The sequence below is a fragment of the Symphalangus syndactylus genome, chromosome 10 (assembly GCF_028878055.3).
Source record: "Symphalangus syndactylus isolate Jambi chromosome 10, NHGRI_mSymSyn1-v2.1_pri, whole genome shotgun sequence".
In the NCBI taxonomy this organism is placed as follows: Eukaryota; Metazoa; Chordata; class Mammalia; order Primates; family Hylobatidae; genus Symphalangus; species Symphalangus syndactylus.
In genome coordinates this window covers 108,359,682-108,381,694 of record NC_072432.2, presented here as the reverse complement: position 1 = coordinate 108,381,694, position 22,013 = coordinate 108,359,682, and the positions used below count along the sequence as shown (strand labels likewise).

Here is a 22,013-nt window from a genome sequence, read left to right as displayed (position 1 = left end):
AGAGGACAGACTCTTCCTGATTTATTCATTATTATGGTATTTCTGTATGGGTATGTTAATTGGAAGAACTGCTAAAACTTTTGACCCATTGATGCAGCAGGTGTGTGGTGGTAGTATTGCATTTGTATGGGCAAATAAATATTATGTATCTTCCTTTTGTACAGTACTTCAAGGCTTACCAAGAGGTTTTATATGCATAGTAGTAATAGCTACTATTTGCCTGGCGTTGTATAGTTTTCAAAGCTTATTTACATTGCTCATCTGACTGATCACCTCAACTTTGTTAGATACATAGGGTAATTAGTATTATTGTTTGCATTTTTCAGATAAGAAAACTGAAGCCAAAGTTACCACAAGTGGATTGCAGAACTAGGGACTTGATCCCAGATCTTTTAGAGCAGACCCATTCCACTAGAGCAGGGCTGTTAGGTTGTATTCCTGGGGAGCAGAGCCTGAAACAAGAATTTGGATACACATGATTTGCTAAGGAAGAGCTCCCGGGACAATGGTCAGTAAGGATGTGGGGTATTCAGGACAGAGAAGTAGAGAAAAGTAAGGAAGGGTGTGATTTCAGGCAAAAATTCTGTGAAGGGTTTTAGCCTGATCCTGCAGGGGAACTTGGTGTACATTATGCCTCAAAGTTGTCTTGACCCTGAATCTGGGTCAAGCAAGGATCTGGGCTTTTAAATATTGTGAGAAAAGTAGCTTCACTAGCTGGAGGGTAGTTTTCCAAAGAGTAGTGCATAGAATGGTAAAAAAGAAATCCAAAAGGACTGAGCAGAGCATGGCATTGTCTGCTACAGCAGATTATCTTATTTTATCCTCAAAACAACCTTGCGAGAGTATGACGGTTGGTGTAAAGATTTCAGTGCTGCAGAGAGGAAAATTAAGTCTCAAAGAGATGAGTGATAAATAGGTCACAGAGCTATTAAATGATAGAGCTGCAATAAGATGTGTCAAGGAACATGGGATATATTCCGGCTTTCTGACCAGCTGGTGCCAGCACACTCCTAGATGTGAAGTTTCTTTGTCAAAAGATAGGAGGCTGATGGCTTTTTCTGACTGGAAAGAATACATTCCCTTTCTTAGCATGTTGCTTAATTTACAGAGTGCTTTTCTTCTTAATAAAATTTAAGGGATTATCTAAGTGGATTTCAAGGTTGGAAGTATCAGTAGAGCAGGTCTGAAATCTCAGAAGGTGATGGAGCAGAGAGAAGGAAAGGTACAGGGGGATGTTAATGTTATTGTTCTGAGCACACTGTCATTTGGGGTGAGGGTAGTGTCTGAGGACCACTAAGTATAGGCTGCCTGCCATTATTCTTCTTTTCTGCATTGGTTCCAAGCAGCTTGAACCATTGGTTCAAAGGTTCAAAGCATTTTTAGTGAAGATCCAGTAATCCAATCCCTTTTGCCGTCTCTCTTATAGCTTGCAGAGAAGCAGCCCTGGCAGACATTGTGTTTCTAGTAGACAGTTCAACTAGCATCGGACCCCAAAACTTCCAGAAAGTCAAGAACTTCCTTTACTCCGTCGTCTTGGGGCTTGACATCAGCAGTGACCGTGTCCGAGTGGGACTTGCCCAGTATAATGACAACATCTACCCAGCCTTCCAGCTGAACCAGCACCCTCTGAAGAGCATGGTCTTGGAGCAGATCCAGAATCTGCCATACCACACAGGAGGCACAAACACAGGGAGCGCCCTGGAGTTTATCAGGACCAACTATTTGACTGAGGAGTCTGGCAGTCGGGCCAAGGACAGAGTTCCTCAGATAGTTATCCTGGTGACTGACGGGGAGTCAAATGATGAGGTCCAGGAGGTGGCTGACCGGTTGAAAGAAGATGGAGTTGTTGTGTATGTGGTAGGGGTCAATGTCCAGGATGTCCAAGAGTTGCAAAAAATAGCCAGTGAGCCATTTGAGAAGTTTCTCTTCAACACCGAAAACTTCAATATCCTGCAGGATTTTTCAGGAAGTATTCTTCAGACTCTGTGCTCAGCAGTGGAGGGTAAGATAAAAGGTAAGAAGCTGTGTTAGAACCCAAGATTCCAACCATGCCAGCTCACTACAATATAACCCAGAATACGCTGGGTGTATGGGAAGGCAAGGAGTACTGGCATCACTGGAGAACCTGGGGAGACTTCCTAGGGGAAGGGATTGAAGGCTGGATGGAGTTCTTGTGGGTAGAAAGGAACATCTTGCCATGTTGTTCAAAGGAAATAGCATGGGTTTTGAAAGCCAGAAGACCTGTTTTTTAATCCTATCTTTGCCACTTTCTAGTTATGTGAGCAAGGACAAGTGGCTTCACTTTTTCACTTCAATTTTCTCATCTGCACAAAGAAAATAATACTTGTCTAGAAGAAAGGTTTATGAGGATTAAATCAGATAAAGTGTATAAAAAGCTCTAGCATAAAGTGTGTCCTCAGTTAACTTCCCTTGCCTCCACTATTGTTTGAACAAGAGTAATTGAAAGGTAGGTTAGTATAATAAAACAGACAACAAGGCAGCAGGCTATAAGAGAGGAAAAGCCTTGTGATAGAGTCCCACATACAGGAAGGGAAGTACAATATACAGAGAGTTGTATAAAGATAGTACTTCTCACATTGGGCACACAAAACCATCCTTATATTCAATTTTCATGAGAGTTTGATTTGATTTACTTTCTCCTTTTGTCTTTTTCTGGCCCCCTGGTCTCCCTTTCCCTTTACTTCCAGAATTCATCAAAGCCTATGCAGACGTGGTCTTTCTTGCTGACACATCACAGGACACATCACGGGCCAGTTTCCAGAGGATGCAGAATTTCCTCTCCAGAGTGGTTGGCATGCTGGAGGTTGGCAGGGACAAGTACCAAATTGGGCTGGCTCAGTATGGTGATGAAGGTCACACTGAGTTTTTGCTCAATACCTACAAGACCCAGAATGAGATGATAGCTCACATTCATGAGCGTTTTGTGCCCCTGGGTCACTCCAGGAGGACAGGCAAGGCACTGCGATACCTTCTTCAGACATTCTTCCAGGAGGAAGCAGGAAGCCGATTTCTCCAGGGCATTCCCCAGTATGCAGTGGTCATTAATTCAGGCAAATCAGAGGATGAAGTCCAGGATGCTGCACAGAGACTAAGAGAGAAAGGTGTGAAAGTTATGTCTGTGGGTGTGCAGGACTTTGACAGGAAAGAACTGGAAGGGATGGGATCCCCAGACCTTGTCTATGATATGCAGAGAGAAGATGAAGTCAGACACATAGTAGAAGATATGAATGTGGTGATCCGAGGGACTGGACAGCAGGAACACAGGATTACAGCCAACAAGGAGGCTGTAGGAGGTAAAGTTTGGTCCTAGGATATGTGAGCCACTGGGAGATCTCAGTGTAAGAGGAAAGTCTGGGGAAAGAGCAGAGAAGGTGGGTATTCTGGATTCCTCAGTACTGGGGCACTAGCACTAGCAGACAGGAAAGAGTAGGAAGCATGGGATGCCTCAGGCACAACCTTGTTTTAGTTAACTATGGTCACAATGATGCTGCATAACAAACTGGGTGAAAAGTCAGTGGCTGAAAAGAATCACTTATTCTCACAGATCGGTTGAGGAACAGCTGATCTTGGCTGGGCCCAAACAAATGGCTTTGATGATATTGTCTGGGCCTCTTCACAGATTTGGGATTTGTCTGGGTGTTGGTTGATCTAGGTTTGGCTCTGCTCCACATATCTCTCATCTTATTCTTGGGATCATCAGGCTAGTCTGGGCATATTCTTCTCCTGGTAATTGCAGAGGTACCAGAGAGAAAACCAATTGCATAAGCATTTCTCAAACCTCTGCTGCATCATCTGCTAACATTTCATTGGCTCGAGCAAGTCATATGGCTATGTTGAGATCAGTAGAGTAGAAAAGTATATCTTACCGTGGAAATAAGGAGTAAGGAGATAATATTTCTGAGTAAGAATCTAAATTACCATATACATTTTCCAGGAGAAGGAGCACTCAGGCTTCTTCCCACAGATTAGATAAAGTACTTCCTTAGGTTGGTATCCAAGACACTCAAGGGAGATACTAGTGGCATTTTGGTTAGGACAATTCATAGTGTAGAATTGTCCTGTGCACTGTCAGAGGTTTAATATCCCTAGTTTCTGCCAGTATCATCCCTGAATCATTATGGTAGTCCAAAACATCCCCATACATTTCCAAAATGTCCCTTGTAGATATGTACCATTCTTGGCTGAGAACCACTGAGCCTTATCTCCTGATAAGTCTTTGTACACATTCTATTCACTGACCAAGCTGAACTACTCATAATTAGCTGTATGTATATCATGCATTCCAACCTCTGTCTCTGCTCTTGAATACACTATAATATCAGCTTGTGATGCCCACAGTCAAAATTTACCCTTCAGTTCTTAAGTTACCCTCTTGATGAAGCATCCTTTGAGCCCCACAGCTAGAAGTGGCCAATTTTTCCTTTCTTGGAATTGTCACACCTCTGCCCAGACCTATCAACAATTAGAGCTTGGGGTCCTTGGAAATTTATGGGCAGAAAAAAGACAAACACATATGTGACAAGAAGAGGAAAATCCAAACAGAGGTAATAAGGAACTAAGAAGCACCTTATGGAGATACTATATTAAGCAGAGATAGACAGTACAAAAGGAGGGCATACTAGATGATGTGGGCTGGGAGGAATTGTGCTTGTCCCTCTATAACAGGTATTGTTTTAATATATAGGAGAAGGGAGGAGGGTACCCTGGGCAAGGGGAAGAAGCATGTAAGGGGTCTACGCTCCTGGTAAGGGTGTGGAAATGGGAATGGTCTGGATGAATGTGGAAGAAAGTTTAAAAATGGAGCCAATTTGGATCAGTGGAAGAGTATAGAAGTAGTGAGAGATGAGATTGGATTAGATATGATAGACCCTGACTACAGGATCCCAAAGACACTAGAAGTAATTGGTGGGCAACTTTTAAGCAAGAAGTATGACATGACCAAAGCAGTCTTTCAGGAAACCTTCAGCAGGCAGGTTGGGTTCCAAATGGCACCTCAGACTCAGAAAGACTTTAAGGCTGAGCTGTCATCTGGCCACATGGAAAGGATGTCTGGGCCCAGCCCAAGGGTGGCTCTGATAATGAGGAAACGGAAGGAATCCTGAAGACAATTTGAAAGGAGGATAACAGCACTGGTACAAGAAGGTGAAGGAAGGGAGATGTCAAAGATGTCTGGAGTTTCTAGCGTCGGTGTTTTAGACTTGCTAACATTGTGGACAACACCCCCTTTTAAAATCTAGGATTGAATTTTGATTCTTTATGAAAAAGGACCACAGGGGAAACTTCAGGACACCAAGAGACAAAAGAGAAAGTTAAAAGGTTATTCTATTGCCCCTAAACCTTGTTTCACAATATTCAGTTGTTTACACAGTGGTTTCAAGCTTCCGCATGTATGGTTTTGGTTCTCTGCTAGGGAGATTTCCTATTTCACAGACCAAAGCAGATATGGACCTTGACACTATGTGGACACAGTGGGTTTCCCTGCAATAGGCACTGTCTCAAATAGAGAGAGTGGTGTTTGCATTCTTCTTGGCAGCGAGTTTATGTTTTATTCCTTCATCTGAGGTAAGTGGAAGGGAAAGTTCTTCTGTAGCAAAATAAAACAGCCAGCTAGCCTCATATTTGGATAAAGATTTTTCATAGAAACTTGCAACATTTCAGGCTGCCTCTGTTAAAACGACATGACATTGATCAAAGAAAGGTTTAGAAATTAACAGCCACAGTTAATTTTCATCTTTTGGAGGTTTCAGGCCTATAAATGAGAATTTGACCCAGGGTCTCTTGAAACTAGAAAAATGAAGAAAAATTAGTCAGGACTCAGATTCTTTTGATGGACTTAGATAAACTGAAAAGCAATCTTGAAGCACTTTACTGTCGATATTCATATATTTAAATATGTTGCAAGTGATGTGAATACTCTTCCACAAGAGAATTTCTGAAATAGGTATGAACCCTGTGATGTTCTTTGGCCATCATGCCAAATAAAGGCTTCTTTTAAATTACAAGATGTAGAAATATAAGTTCATATGATATATATTATTATAATTGTAATAATAAATATATTATGTAACATATAAAGTACATCATAATGCAGCTTTTATATATTAATGTTGTCTTTATGTTATATTAATGCTCTTATGCTAAAGCCGTTCTTTCTGATTTTGTCTGTTTGCAGCATGCGCAACTGCTGTCCCGGCTGACTTAGTATTCCTCATTGAGGAATTTAGCAGGGTTAGGCAGCCCAATTTCCAACAAGTTGTCAATTTCCTAAAGACCATTGTCAGTTCTCTAAGCATTCATCCTGATACTGTGAGATTTGGCTTGGTCTTCTACAGTGAGGAACCACGACTTGAATTTTCACTGGATGCATTTCAGAATCCAGCCAAAATCTTGGAGCATTTGGACAAATTAACCTACCGGGAAAGAAAAGGAAGGACGAAGACTGGTGCTGCGTTAGATTTCCTGAGGAACGAGGTTTTCATTCAGGAGAAGGGTAGCCGGTCCAATCACGGAGTGCAGCAGATAGCTGTAGTCATCACGGAAGGCTTCTCCCAAGACAGTGTATCTAGACCCGCTTCTCGCCTCCGAAGGGCAGGCGTCACCATCTATGCAGTGGGCACCCACAATGTCTCAGAGAGTAAGGACCTGGAGAAGATAGCATCATATCCTCCTTGGAAGTATTCAGTCCCCCTGGAATCCTTTTTGCAGCTCTCCATATTAGGAAGCAAGCTTACAAACCAGCTCTGCTCTGAGACGGTGGACAGTAAAGTTTCCATTAGTGGAACGAGCTATCCTCTACAAGAAGGTAGGAGGGTTTTTCCAACTTTGAAGTTTTTAAACAAAAAACTTTTCTTAAGTTGTTTTTAGTTGCTCCATGTACCCATCTCCTCTATCCTCCAACAAAGAAAAGATTTTGAAGTCTATTCATTAAAAAACCAGAAACTGAAACTTTGTTTATCTTGATGCCAAACAATGCAGGAGAATATGAAGTAAAAAGGCAACATTTCTAGCACCTCCTATCTTATCCTTCATCCCTTTTAAAAATTATGTAAATTTTGATCTCACACTATCACTCAGACTGGAGTGCAGTGGCACAATCATAGCTCACTGTAACGTTGAACTCCTGGGGTTAAGTGATCCTCCAGCCTCACCCTCCTAAGTAGCTGAGACTACAGGCATTCACTCCCACGCCCAGCTAATTTTATAATTGTTTTTTGCAGAGACAGGGTCTCATTATGTTGCCCAGGCAGGTCTCGAATTTCTGGCCTCAAGTGACTTCGTCTTGGCCTCCCAAAGCTCTGGGATTACAGGTGTGAGCCACCATGCCTGGCCCCCTTCTGTTTTAACAGTTTGTTGAAAAGTTGTGTATATTTACAGTAGAAGCCCTAAGGAACTGAGTGTGGACTGATCAAATCTTAAGTCACTGAAGCAGGCAACTACTTTAAAAGGTTACAAACACACTTGAATTTTTAAAATGTTATTTTCTTTTTTATTTATTTTCTTCTCAGAAACTATTGTTTCTCACATACTTGAAATTTAAAAAATTAACTTAATACATATAAATGAATGTTAATTTGCCAATGTTTTGGTATAGGGCCAAGGCTTCTTTGAGTATGAGCCCTGCTGATTGGATTTCATGTATTTTCTTTATAAACCATCCAATATTATGTTATAAATAATTTCCAGTTTCAGTTTCTTTAAAGGAGAAAGTCTTTTGAAACAATTCAAAACAGAAACAGAAATAGCTATTGATTTTTATAATCTTAAAAATGCAATCTTTTGTAATGTTATCTAGTACACTGGCAATTTTTTAAAAAATAACTTTCTTTTATTGAGTCTTTTTAAACCAGTTAAGCTGGTTTTCATAGATGCGATAAACCTCTTTTACTCACACTCAAATCCTGTTGATTTGCACAATATTTGATTAATTATGTAATTATAACAACAAAACTGCCATAAACAGGCTGGGGACAAACCCGCCTTCATCTTGGTAAGCTTGTTTTTCACTGGGTGAAGCGGAACTTCAGGCACTCAGTGTTTTATGGGAGCGTCACTCATGCTTTACAGAGGAAAGGGAGAACATTGATTTATCAGGTGAGTCACTGAAGTGGAGGTTGGTCAGGAGAGTTCCTACTAGATACGCAGTTAAACAAAAAAACACACACGCCAGAAAAAACACAGTGGTTAAGCGTATGCACTTTGGCATACGAATGCCCAAATTTTAAATCCTAGATCTGGCACTTACTGGCTGTTATGAAAATCTTTGTGTCTGTCTGTCTTCTTATCTATTTTTGTCTACCCATGCTAGTATTTCTTAGATTCAAATTAGAATCATAGATTTAAATTAGAATCGTTGAAATGTACATAATTGAGGCAAAAATTCAAGGCTGTAATCATGTTTTCAAGGGAAAATCACTGAGCTTTTTTTCTTGTTAAACACTGAGTGATCTGGTAATTTCTTGATTACTTGTGCTGAGGTCTAGAAATCTGAAATATCTAAATAAATTTCTATCTTTCTCTTTGGCCTATATTTTTAGTTCCTTTCTCTGTTCTAGGAATGAGAAACAAAATTGTTATGATGTGAATTTCATTTCCATGTGCCTATCTGCCTATATTCTGTAGATTAGAAGAACAGAAGACGAGCACTACTAGTTCACAGTATGAAGAGCTGAGAGTTGTTGTTGTTGTGGTTGTTTTTTGATACTGCAGAGAAGCTAAAAAGAAACTTGCAATCAGAAAAAGTAGCCCAAAGTCTAGATGGGTTGGGGAAGGGGGTAGCCTAGAGGTAAATAGAAGCTATGATGATTTTACCAGAATTTTGTCTTGGATGATCACAATGATCATAATATCTACCATTTACTGGCCATTTGCCATGTGTCAGATACTCTGCTAAGCACTTTATATGTATGATTGATGTGAATGCTCGGCAACCTCCAGACTGTAAGAAATATTCTCTTTCTCTTTTCCCCCAATCTGCTAAGACTGACGAGAGTGTACAGTGCAGGCAATATTTAGGGTCCTCGGCTCCTCTTGACAATCCAAGGTCCCTGGACTATAGTGAAGCCTCCTTGAGCTGCTCCTATAGGGGCTAGCTGCAGAGATGCCCTTTCCTGCACAGTGGTCCTTTTCTCTGATGCTGGCCAGCCATCTATGTGTCACCAGTGAATGCTGGAGTCCAGCAAAATTTGGATTTTTGCCTTATTTTTCCATAATTTTCCCCTACTCTCCAGAATTCAGCAAACACTTACCATGGGGTAAATGACTCCTTTCTATACCCACTTTAAGCTACATTCCTTTCCAATGCATGCCCATTTAGGATAGCATTGCCAGATGAAATATAGGACACCCAATTACATTTGAATTTCATTCATATAAACAACAAGGGTTTTTTAAGTATGCGGCACATATTGCATGGACCTAGGTCCTCCCACATGAAGACCTGAGCAGGGAGGCCAATTCCCACCTTAGACCACTTCCCTTTCAGCCAAGAAATGAAAAGGCTCTTTCTGGGGCCAAGGGAATCCAGAGATTAACAACTCAAGGCTGGGCTGCCCTTATTGAGAGGAGTGGAGAAATTTTTTTTTTTTTAGAGGAATCTGCTAGATGACAAAAATAATAAAACACCAGCTACTCTTAACTCTACATCTTTAATACTGAACTCTGCTCTGTTTACATGATATTACTGTCTTCTCACAATAAGCTTATTGAGTAGGTGTCAACATTCTCATTTGATAGATCAGGAAACTGAGATGCAAGGGGGCCAAGCTTGCTAGTAACCAAGGAGACAGGATTAAATTTAGAGCCACTTGCCCTGGAGGCTGGGTTTTAACACAAGGTGACTGATTTAATTCAGACTCTTTTTTAAAACAATTTCTTCTTAAAAAAAAAAAGGGATACATGTGCAGAACGTGCAGGTTTGCTACATAGGTACACGTGTGCCATGGTGGTTTGCTGCACCTATTGACCTGTCCTCTAAGTTCCCTCCCCTCAACCCCCCACCCCCCAACAGGCCCTGGTATGTGCTATTTCCCTCTCAGTGTCCATCTATTCTCAATGTTCAACTCCCACTTATGAATGAGAACATGTGGTGTTTGGTTTTCTGCAACTGTGTTAGTTTGCTGAGAATGATGGCTTCTAGCTTCATCTATGTCCCTGCAAAGGACATTATCTCATTCCTTTTTATGGCTGCATAGTATTCCATGGTATATATGTACCACATTTTCTTTATCCAGTCTATCATTGATGGGCATTTGGGTTGGTTCCATGTCATGGTTCTTGTAAATAATACTGCAATGAACAGATAGGTGCATGTGTCTTTGTAGTAGAGTAATTTATGTTCCTTTGGGTATATACTCAGTAATGGGATTGCTGGGTCAAATAGTATTTCTGGTTCTAGATACTTGAGGAATTGCCATACTGTCTTCCACAATTACTGAACTTATTTACATTCCCACCAACAGTATAAAAGCGTTCCTATTTCTCCACAGCCTCACTAGCATCTGTTGTTTCCTAATTCAGGCTCATTTAATAGAGAATGTTTTAAATTAACTTGTCAAATTATTAAATTAAATTAAATTTTAGGATGTACACACTTTTGCCTATGTACTTAAAAAGCACAACTTGGATGGGAGGCAGGGATAATGGAATCTGAAACAATTCATAACTTCAAATGTGCTCTGATTTTACTTTCATTTCCTTGACTTCCCCATTTGAGAAATGTCAAGTTATATTTCCTTCGTGTCTTAAGTGGGATTGATCAGAAACAGACTCTGAGACAACGATTTGGATGCAAATTATTTATCTGGGTGGTGATCCCAGGGGACGCTGATAGGAGAGTGGAGATTTAAGAACCAAATCAGGATGAGGAGTGACCTACAGGTTATTGCTACAGGCAACTGGGGACTCAGGGAAACCCTGCAGGACTTACCTTAGAGTGGTTCCATGCAATGAACAAGGGAGCTTGGGTCTTTATCTACCGACCTCTGCCAGTTATTGGGTGGTGGCTGCTTCTAGACTCACTCCCAGGCATTCTGGTCTTCCTAGTGTGCCAGCTGATCATGCTCTTGGCCAAAGAGTACCTGTAGGCAGAGTCACAGGTGCTGTCAAGGGAACAAAGAGTACTGAGGGAATATGGATGGAGATTGGGATCAATCGCTCTGGTTCTTCACCATCTCAGACTCTGTTATGATGGGTTCTTGCTTCTTTTTATTGCCTAGGTTGTGTGCACATCGAGAAGGCAGATATTTACTTCCTTATTGATGGGTCTGGCAGCATCTATCCAGAAGATTTTCTTGAGATGAAGGTGTTCATGAATGAAGTGATAAAGATGTTCCAGATCGGGCCCAACAGAGTACAGTTTGGAGTCATTCAGTACTCAGACAAAATTAAAAGTAAATTTATCCTCAGTCAGTATCCCAGTGTGGCAGAGCTCAAGGTAGCCATTGATAACATCCAGCAGGGGGGAGGTGGCACCACAACCGGTGAGGCCTTGAACAACATGACTCAGGTTTTTGCAGACACCGGCCGAATCAATGTTGCTCGATATCTTATAGTCATCACTGATGGTAAATCTTCAGACCCGGTGGCTGAGGCTGCAGAGGGATTGAGGGCAAATGGAGTTAACATTTATGCCATTGGAATAAGAGAAGCTAACATTGATGAGCTTAAGGAAATAGCTAAAGACAAGGTATTTTTTGTGTATGAGTTTGATTTACTGAAGGACATCCAAAAAGAAGTGGTACAGGACATCTGCTCCTCAGAGGGTAAGACTTTTTGTTCTTCAATCTCCTTTCCCACCTCTCCAAGAATATGTACCTGATTTATTTAAGTAAGCTTCATTCTTTTATGCATTTTTTTCCCAAGACTGGATCTTGCTGTGTTGTCCAGGCTGGTCTTGAACTTCTGGGCTCAAGCAATCCTCCTGCCTCAGCCTCCCAAAGTGCTAGGATTACAGGTGTGAGCCACCACACCTAGCCAGCTTCATTCTTTAATCATGGATTCACTGGTTGGCAGCTTAGTATTGGACACTCAAAGTGACCACAACCTAGAATGAAGCAAGATGGTCAAGTTTTACATATTTATCATACAGCTGTATCTTATTTTGAGACTACTCTGAATTGCAGAGCAACTCTGCTGGGTTGCAGAATATTTGTTTCATTGAATTCCTCTTCCACTCCCTTCTAAAATATTTTCATGTTGTATATATGCCATTCCAGACTGTCCCTGGGGACTTGTAATTAATTGGCTTCAGATTCTTTTTTTTTTTTGGTTTCAGATTCCTAATGAATGTTCTGTTCTGTTTCCTTTTTCCCCAGCCTGTAAGAATAGTAAAGCTGACATTATCTTCCTGATAGATGGTTCAGAATCTATCTCCCCAAAAGACTTTGAAAAGATGAAAAGATTTGTGGAGAGCATGGTGAACCAATCTAATATTGGTACTGATGGAATTCAAATTGGCCTTTTGCAGTTCAGCTCAACCCCCCAGGAAGAATTCAGGCTCAACCAATACTCCTCAAAGGTGGACATTTACAGTGCCATCTTTGATGTTCAGCAGATGAGGGATGGCACCCGCACTGGGAAAGCTCTGAATTTCACTCTGCCTTTTTTTGACAGTTCAAAAGGAGGGAGACCCAGTGTTCAACAATATTTGATTGTGATCACCGATGGGGTCGCCCAAGATAATGTAATCATACCAGCCAAAGCCCTCAGGGACAAAAACATAATTATTTTTGCCATTGGGGTGGGAGAAGCCAAAAAATCGCAGCTTTTGGAGATCACTAATGATGAGGACAAAGTGTACCATGATGTAAATTTTGAGGCCCTGCAGAACCTGGAGAAGGAAATTCTTTCTAAGGTCTGTGATCCACAAGGTGAGTGACAGAGAATTGTTATTTGATCCACAAGCTCATCGTAGGTGTTAGAGATCCTACTGGTTCTTTTAATAAAGTAAAACTCTGATCCTTCTAACTAGGCAAGGAGGGGAGCAGGAGATCACCCTGTAGGGCCTGAACTCCTGAAGCTGTTGTTCACCCTCCCCTGGGGATTCTTTTAATCATTCTCATGGTTGTCATCACTTTAGCTTCTGAAGGCCTGAAGCTTCTTAGAACTCTGTCTCTAGGAAGTCCTCACAACTCCTCCTTTAATTCCTTACAGCATAGGCAAAACCAGATTGGAATGTGTAAACACTACGTGCTGAAGGTTTGTCCATGTCAAGAGGGAAACAGAAGCAGAGAATAATGTCAGTTAGACAGTCTCTCTTATGAAATAGAATACGGTGTCTTCTCTATGAGGCTCTGTAAGGAGGTCTGCCTACTTGGTTGCCAATCTTCTTCCATATAGCCAAGGTCATCCTTAATCTCATTCCGTCTCCTCAAGTTTTTATCCAAAGCTGCAAGGCGCAAAGATGGGTTTTTCCTTTTGACAGTCAGGGTCCGCTTTTCTTCCCCAAGACTTGCCTTTCAGTGGGTGATTGAAGGGCTCCCAAACTTAAGCATACATTTGAATCATCTAGGGATCTTGTTAAAATGCAGATTCTGAATTCAGCAGATCAGCATTCTGCATTTCTAACAAGCTCCCAGGTGATGCAGATTTTGCAGGTCCTCATCATACATTGAGTGGTAGGCTAGGCTAGGCTAGGCTAGGCTAGGCTAGGCTAGGATAGGATAGGATGGGATAAGATAGTGTAGTGTAGTGTAGTGTAGTGTAGTGTAGTATAGTATAGTACAGTACAATGAAGCACAATAAAGCATAGTATAGTGAAATACAATATGTATGGTATGGTATAGTACAGGATAGCACAGAATGTGATAGAATGGTATAACTTTGTATAACATAGCATAGTATGGAATTATGTCAAAGGATATATAATGGAACCCATAAAACTCGAAGTTCCTTCAAGTGATCATATGTATACAGGAAATCATTTTGTTATTATGTCCCTATATAGACGTGCATTTAATTGGATCTAGAAGGTTTTTTTTTTTTTTTTTTGTAGTTTTAGGCTGAAAAGAAGAGGCTACTCACCTCTATGTTCTTACTTAACTGTGTGCCTCTTGATGAGGTCCTGCCACCTTCAGCCTTCTGCTGGAAGGCAGAATATGGGCTCTTGACATTTATAGAGCACTTTCTCATCCTTTATTTTACTTGATTTCTCACAAGTCTGAGATAACAAGCAGTATTTTAAGAAAAATCCTCTTATCAGGTAGGATGTTTTTGCCTACAAGTAATAGAAAACTCAAGTAAGAAGGACACATTTTATTCCATCTAACTGGCATTCTAAAGGCAGGGCAGGCTCCAAGTGGGGCACAATCAAGATTCTTACTTGTCTTTTTCCATTATGTATGTAGCACTATTTTTTTCCTTTTTTTTAAACTCAAGGTTGAATGCAAAGCACTATTTCTAATGTGTTAGATGGTATACATTCATCTAACATTCACATCAAACCCATGTGAAGCAGGCGCTATCATTATGATACTCAATTTCCAGATTAAAAAAAAAAAAAAAACAAGAAGGGAGAGGTTAAGAAACATAGACAGGGAGTAATAGAGGCTGGGTTTGAATTCCCCAGCAGTTTGGTGTCAAAAGTCCAACCACTAAGCATTATGTATGCCTATGAAGCCTCTCTATGAGAAACTAGGGCCTACTTGGGCCAAGATTTTTGTTTGTTTGTTTTGTTTCGTTTTTAAATTTTTAGACAGGATTTCACTCTGTCACCCAGGCTGGAGTGCAGTGGTATGATCACAGCTCACTGCAGCCTCAACCTCCCAGGCTCAAGCAATCCTTTCACCTCCAGCTGGGACCACAGGCGAGTGGATATCAGCTTGTTTTTTTTTTTTTTTTAATTTTATGTAGACACAGAGTCTCCCAGTGTTATCCGGGCTGGTCTTGAACCCCTAGACTCAAACAATCCTTCCTCTTTGTCCTCCCAAAGTGTTGGGATAACAGGTTTGAGCCACTGTGACTGGCCTGGGCCAGGTCTTATTTTGGAAACAGAGACTTAATTTTGGAGGACTAGGATGAGAACCCTGCATTCCACCAAAACTTTGAAGTCCAATTTTCTAGGACATTAAATTAATATCTTTGCTTATATTGACAAAGAAATATAACTACTTTGCAGTAGTCTAGCCAAGTTTGAAAATCATCTGAAAAGAATGCACACGTACAATTATTTTTAAAAGAAGCATGAATTATGGTATGTCCTATATGAAGTATTTCAGAGATTTTTAGTCACCAAAGTCCTATTTTTTGTTTATATGCAGGTAGGTATTACACTGGGGAGAAGAGGAGATACAGGATTCAGCTCCTTTTTTCAGTTTATTTTGCCCCTTATAGTAAGTTAGGATTTATGTTCATCTTCAACTTTGTCTTAAATTTTTTGATGAAATTAGCTAGACACTTTAATAAGGGCTAGACTCTAATTAATTATAGCATTCTAGAATCATAAACCTGAAAAAGACCTTAGAGATTACCTGGCAAGATTTAATCCTCTCCATTAAAAGGGAAAGAAATTGCTTCTTGCATTTGTCAATTACAGAACAGAGCCAGCTGGAAATGTTCCCGGTGAAAATATGAATTAGAAATATTGGAATAATATGCCATGCTACAAAAAGGAAATTCCTTTTTTTCTGAAATTTGGTCCAATATAGAAATGGGATTCACATCTGTGAAAGCTCATTTTTATAAATTTGAATTATATATTTAAAAAACCAAACCAAACCAAGATATTTTATGTGAAAGGAGGAGAGGAAGACATTTTCTGTTTTGGCAATTCCAGAAATATATCTTACCAGCTAGCATGGAGTATGATATTTAGGGGACTGAATGCTCATGGCTCAGCTCTGATCTCAGGTTTTTGGGAAACTTTAAGCTACTGTCCATGGTGAATGGTCTACTACATATTTATTTTCCCTCAAATTGTTCCTCCCCATCTGCAGTTCTGTTCTTGCAGATTCCGATACAGGTATGTAGATTCTGTTATAGACACAGATCCTTACATCATCATATACTCTAGTGGGTGATGATCTAAGGAGAAAATGTTTGCATGTCCTGGATTGCCTTGGACAGTCCTAAGTTATTCTTGTTGTGCAGAAGTAATTAATAGGTGCCCTTTTAAGGTTGTTACATTTTAATTCATCCAACCAGATTGTAACTCAGATGTGTCTCTGACCATCAACTTTTGATCCTTAGTGGAATTTTGTGCAAAATTTTATTATACACTGGTAAGTGTATAGGTATAGCCTGAAATATTAATTGGCCTTCAAATTCCAGAGAAAACTTTCCCAAGAGGGCTTAAATATTTTTAGACATAAAATTGGGAGTGAATTTTTCCTGACATTTTCTAATATGCTCCCATGCTGCTGAAACAAGGTATAGGTATGGGTGGTGAATGAGGAAAAACACTTTCAGGGAAGAAGGAAATAATTCCAGTTATTGTTGAAAGAGACTCAAGGCTCATTTATATCCTTTTCTTCATTGATTTGTCAAACATTTAATGAACATCTGTATTAGGCAATTGGAAAATTAGATGGCATAGTCATTACCATCAAGGAATCCTTGTTTAGTAGGGAAGAAGGACAAATAAAGTAACAATGAGCATGCACGGGCATTTAATAACTTAACATGAGGAGGTGAGGACAAGAACCAGAGAGTGCTTGGGGAGTGGGGTGGGGTGGGGCAGGCACTTGAACTACTACTTGAAGGACCAGACTGGGGTGGGAAGATGGGAAAAGACACTTTAGGCAAAGGGAGTAGGATCTGCAGAGGCGTAAAGCTATGAAACAGTATGTATTGTATCAATTAGCTTTTGCTGTGTAACAAACAATCCCAAAACCTAAACCACCACTATTTAGCTTATACTTCTGTGGGTTGGCTGGGGTTTGTCTTTTAGGGCTGGATTGGCTGATATCTTCTGGGCTCAGTTATGCAGCTGCAGATGACTAATTTTATTTTCTTCACCTTCAAAGGATGCAACCTGGATTTGTCTGTAGGAATTGATATCTCAACTCCTTCAAAGAAAGTTCAGCAGAAGCTTCAAGGGTTACTGCCAGAGCTAATGCAACAGTTGGCTTTACTTTCTAACATCAGCTGTGGCATTTCTGATCAGATAGATCCAAGATTCCGCTACTTGGTTCCTGGCTCAAATGGCCAGCTTATCTTTGACTCAGGCTTTGAAAAATACAGTCACGAGATCATCCAGAAGTTCTTGGTTCATCAGGCTGCCAGGAATAACAATATGGATGTGAACTTTTTGCAGTCCTTGGGAGATAATGCTATTCATCTCTCTTCTGCTAAAGTAAAGGTAATAAATGCTGAGAACTCTTGCTATGGAGCCATCAGGTAGGGTAGAATGGATAAGGCTTTGTGACTGAGGCCAACTAAATTGTTCTTAACTGGTGATCTTACACAGAGGAAAACCATATTGTTACCCAATAAAACCAACAAGAGATGCGTTTTCATTCAACAACAAATATTTTTTAAGCCCTAGATGTTCTATGCTCAATAATGCTAGTAGGAATATAAGAATAAAGTCCCTGTTCTCAAACTGCCCACAGTTTAGTGATTCATTTTCTTCCATAACATAAATTCATTTCCAAGACAACTTGGAAGATGTTTTAAGACTCCTTAGCTTTTTATGGTCACTCATTACCATTTAGAGTAGGCTTGCTATTTTTCCAGTCAGCATCTTGAACTGTCTTTAGTGAGTGCTATTTAGTACAGCTCACCCCTCAAGCCTCTCCCTCCCTTCTGCTGTCTCTGAACTATATACTCACAAAAGCCCACAGAGATGGAAAGCTTTTATGTGATGTTTATCACATCACATAATAGGAAATGACATCCCCAAACTTCATAACTTACATTTATATTGTTATGCATCCAGTGGGTGTATTTTCTAACTAATATCATCCATGTTTTATTTTTTATTCCTGTTTTAAATTAAAAATTTCTTATAAGCGAATAAACACATTTCAATTGTAGAAAATACATTACAAAGTATAACAGAAAATAGCAATAACCACCCCCCACATCTCCTCCCCTCCATCCCCGCCCACACTGCATACACCACACATGCACACACACCTCTCTGTTAATATTTAGGTGTTTTGTGTTGTTAAGGATAAATATTGTAAGCATTTTTGGAAGGTATTTTTAAATAAGTTCAGCTGATTCAAATCCTCTTTTTTTTGAAGTTGAAATAAAGGTGAATGTGTAATAAAAGAATAAGTAAAAAGGAACAGGGTGAAAGGCTAGGCATAATCAGAAAAACTCACTCTTGCATTTTAAAGAAATGTACAATTTATAATATCCATTTTATGCATTCCTTCTCCCCTTCCCCTCTGTTCCCTCCCTTCTTCCTCCCTCCTTCCCTTTCTTCCTTCCCTTCTCTCCTCTTCCCTCCTTTCCCTTTTCCTCCCCGCTCTCACTGTCTTATTACCTTCTTTTCTCTTCCTTCCCCACCCTCCCTCCTTCCTACTTCTCTTTTCTCCCTCCCTCCCTGTCTGGCTCTGTCAACCCCCTTTCTCATAAACAACAGGTCCTTTTAGTGTTTACAGATGGACTGGATGATGATTTAAATAGACTGAAAAAAACATCGGAGTTTCTCCACAGCAGAGGTTAGTGCATAGGGTTGCCCAGTGTGGGCCTCCCTCCTCCCACTGGAACTGAGGCACTCAGCTCTCCAGATGGCACTGGACTCTATGAAGCTTCCTGTGTGTTCACCCAGTGCGTGGGGCTCAGTGCTCATGAGGCTGATGCCCAGTCTCATTCTTTGTATGAGCCAGAGGATGTTTTGGAGCTGAAACTCCCTGCCTTCTTCAACAATGTCCCTGACACTGAGCGGCGTCTTCTGACTCAGACAGGACTAGCTTTTGAGGGTGGGAGGTTGAAGGTACAACTCCTACTTAAATGGTAAGAGGGGCTGTTCGTTCTTTTAGGCCAATCTGGGGTCCATATGTCATTTTCTCCCAAACTCTGGAGTCAGTCTGAAGCTGAGCCCTGCTCTTTGCATTGTAATTCTCCCCTCTTTGCTCTTAATTCTTCCTCCTTCTCCATCTTCAAGAGCTCCTGCTGCTAGTCTATATGGCATCTTTGTGCAATTAGAGAAAGACATCCAATACACTGCATGGATGCAAGTGTATTGGGCTCCTGGGTGGTGAGGGGTATGCTGGTTGGATTTGGCCATGCATTAGCTCTCTCAGATGGGTGTTCTTGTGCAGCACAACTTGTTCAACTGTACACTATGACTCTCACCATTCCCACTTTGTGCCATGTAAAGGCTTGAAAGCAACCTGAGGATGGACAACCAGCAACTTGGCTTGCTCAAGTTCCTTTCACCTCTTTTCCTCTTCAGTCGAGTATATTCAACATATTTTGCTGGGGATGATGTTTTCCATTGGTTAATCATGTGTTAGAATATTTTTTTATGACACCTCACTCCCATCTTAATTCACTACATAGATTGCCGCTAGAAGTTTAAATTGTTGCATGTTTTCTGGAGGGGATTTGGGAGTATGTAACAAGAGACTAAACTTTGCTTACGTGCTATGCTAGATCAGAAATTCCATTTCAAAGAATTTAGTTTTAAGGAATAATTAAGAATCTATACACAACTTTTAACCACACAATTGTCAAGCAGCTTGTTTACCATAGCAAAAAGCTGATTTGTATGTACGTGCCAAGAATTTACTGTTCAAACTATTAACAGTAATATTTGTTTTGAAATTCGACAAACAAGGTGATTTCTAGTTGAATTACCAAAATACCCTTCTTCGTTTGTATTTTTGTTCTGTGGACAAATCCAGATGATCTCTTAATGCCTGCATTGGTAGGATAGGCTAGATTATGCAGCAATAACAACCTCCAAACCTCAGTGACTTAAAGTAGCAAGAAGTGATTCATCTTTGCTTCCTGCTCACCATTCAAGAACCCAGGCTGAAGGAGGGTCTATCCCAACAGCTGTTTTTGTAATTGCTGTGGCAAGGGAAAGGAAATGGGGCAAATTGTGTACTACTCTTAAAATTTCTCCTGGGGATTAACACATGTCACTTCTGCTCACATTTAATTAGCTAGAGCGAGCCATATAGTCACTTCTGACTTTCATGAGATAGATAATATTTTACAGGTAAGGAATTGAGGCTCAATGAGTGTTTATAACCTGACTGGAGACGTGCAATCCTATCATGTGCCTTAAGAAGGGGAGCCAGAACATTTGTGAACGGCCACAGTGACTGCCACAATTCCTAAGTGTAAACCAAAAGTCAACTTCAGGGATAGGCTTAGAAGGATCTGATTTAATACAGCGAGGGCTGAAAACCATCTGTGAAATGACAAAATGCGGGCTATAAGAGAGCTATGAGAGTCCTTTGTGGTTCTGCTTAACTTTCAGCTGGTGGGACTGAAAGGTATCAGACCAGTTCTTCAAGAAGGCATGCCACAAACTAGTTTTAATTGTAACAAAATGCAGTTTGAGACAAGACAAGTGAAGGCTATGGGAATGGTGGAATGATGGATGAGTATGTGGGGCTGAGACAAAGATAGACCATTCAAAAGACATGAAAGTAATCTCCCACCTGTTGAAATTGTGAAGGATTCTCTGGACTCCTAATCATTGGCCTGGAAGGTGTCCATAAATTAGAAGAGCTCCAGGAGCTGGAATTTGGCAGAGGGTTTGCATATAAGCAACCTCTGAGCATCACACTGCGATCCCTCCCAAGCGTCTTACTGAAGCAACTTGTAAGTACTCTTTAAAAACGCCATCCTTTGCTGAGTTCTATTAATTATAATAATTTTAAAAACATTGAGAGAATTTTGTCATCTTAGTGTGTAATGTGATATATACTAATACAGATGAGAAAATCATATGTGATATGGATCTGTTTTTCAGGATACAATTGTGGAAAGAACATGCTGCAATATATATGCAAAGTGTTTTGGAGAAGATGGGTACAGAGGTGATTATGGGAGTTCTGGGAGGAAGGTAAGAATGTGTCAGATGTGAATAGGGGGAAGGAGAGAGACGATATTTCAGTACCCGCTACATACCAGACTGTGTTATGTATTTAACAGCATTTTCTAATTTTACCCCCCTAACAAACACTTTCAGGTAGATGTTATTTTACATGTGTGAAATTGAGGCTCAGAGAGGTGACATCACTTTCCCAAAATTGCATCATTATGAAAATGCATTTGGGAGTTAAGCCCCTATGTCTCCCTGACTCTAAGTCCCACATGATTTCCACCACATTATGCTACCTTCTTGTTCTCATTTGACAAATAATGTCACAAATTCTGCCACTGCACAGAAGTTTTCACTTATCTACCATATTTTCACTCATCCAACATCTGCTTTCTTTATAGTAGTAAATGCCTCTTTCCATCTAACATTCTTTTCTACAGCATCAAACTCTGAGAAAAGAGTTGCATCTCTGTTAATTCTAGGTTAACCAATAGGAAAATTACTACTTAACACTTCTAAGGGAGAGTATCTCATTAGAAATGATCCTCAGATATTCAGGGCTGGCAAGTTTCCATTATCACAGGGATTGAAGCTTTATAATGAGGGTATAATCACAAACACACAGGTAAGGTTAAGTTACACCCGCTGGCTTCGTGTCATCTTTTTACATGTTCTCTTTGGAAGATTTTCCATGAGGTTGTTGGAATGAGCTCTTCAGGGCTTTGCAGATTAATCTTTTAAATTTAGAATAGTATAAAGTTTATAATTACTCTTTGAAAAATGAATTGTAATCATGCCTTAGCATTATATTTTTCCCTGTCATGTTGTTACTCATTAACAGATTGGAGAATCAGAAAATCAGGTTTAGGGAGCTTCTTGATATGTTTCTTTGCAGCTTGTGCCTGTGCCTCTAAGGCCAAAGATGGGAGTATTTTAAATTTTTGACTTCTCTGCTGTTTCTGTTTGCAAGAATTCAGTAGATGGTCATAATAACTTTTATATCTTTGTTGATCACAAATAAAATATGCCTTCCAGGTCTTATTGA

General features: G+C 40.2%; 1 protein-coding gene across 1 annotated transcript in view; it reads left to right on the top strand.

The window, feature by feature from the left end:
• Positions 1-22,013, top strand: part of LOC129491657 (collagen alpha-4(VI) chain-like) — a 91,168-nt gene that overhangs the window by 5,531 nt on the left and 63,624 nt on the right. Inside the window, exons 3-11 of the mRNA XM_063610758.1 lie at positions 1,427-2,014; positions 2,709-3,314; positions 6,194-6,823; positions 11,235-11,780; positions 12,333-12,887; positions 16,980-17,314; positions 18,548-18,626; positions 20,600-20,745; positions 20,897-20,989. Of these exons, the coding sequence (XP_063466828.1) occupies positions 1,427-2,014; positions 2,709-3,314; positions 6,194-6,823; positions 11,235-11,780; positions 12,333-12,887; positions 16,980-17,314; positions 18,548-18,626; positions 20,600-20,745; positions 20,897-20,989 (3,578 nt within the window). The remainder of the gene's footprint in view (positions 1-1,426; positions 2,015-2,708; positions 3,315-6,193; positions 6,824-11,234; positions 11,781-12,332; positions 12,888-16,979; positions 17,315-18,547; positions 18,627-20,599; positions 20,746-20,896; positions 20,990-22,013) is intronic.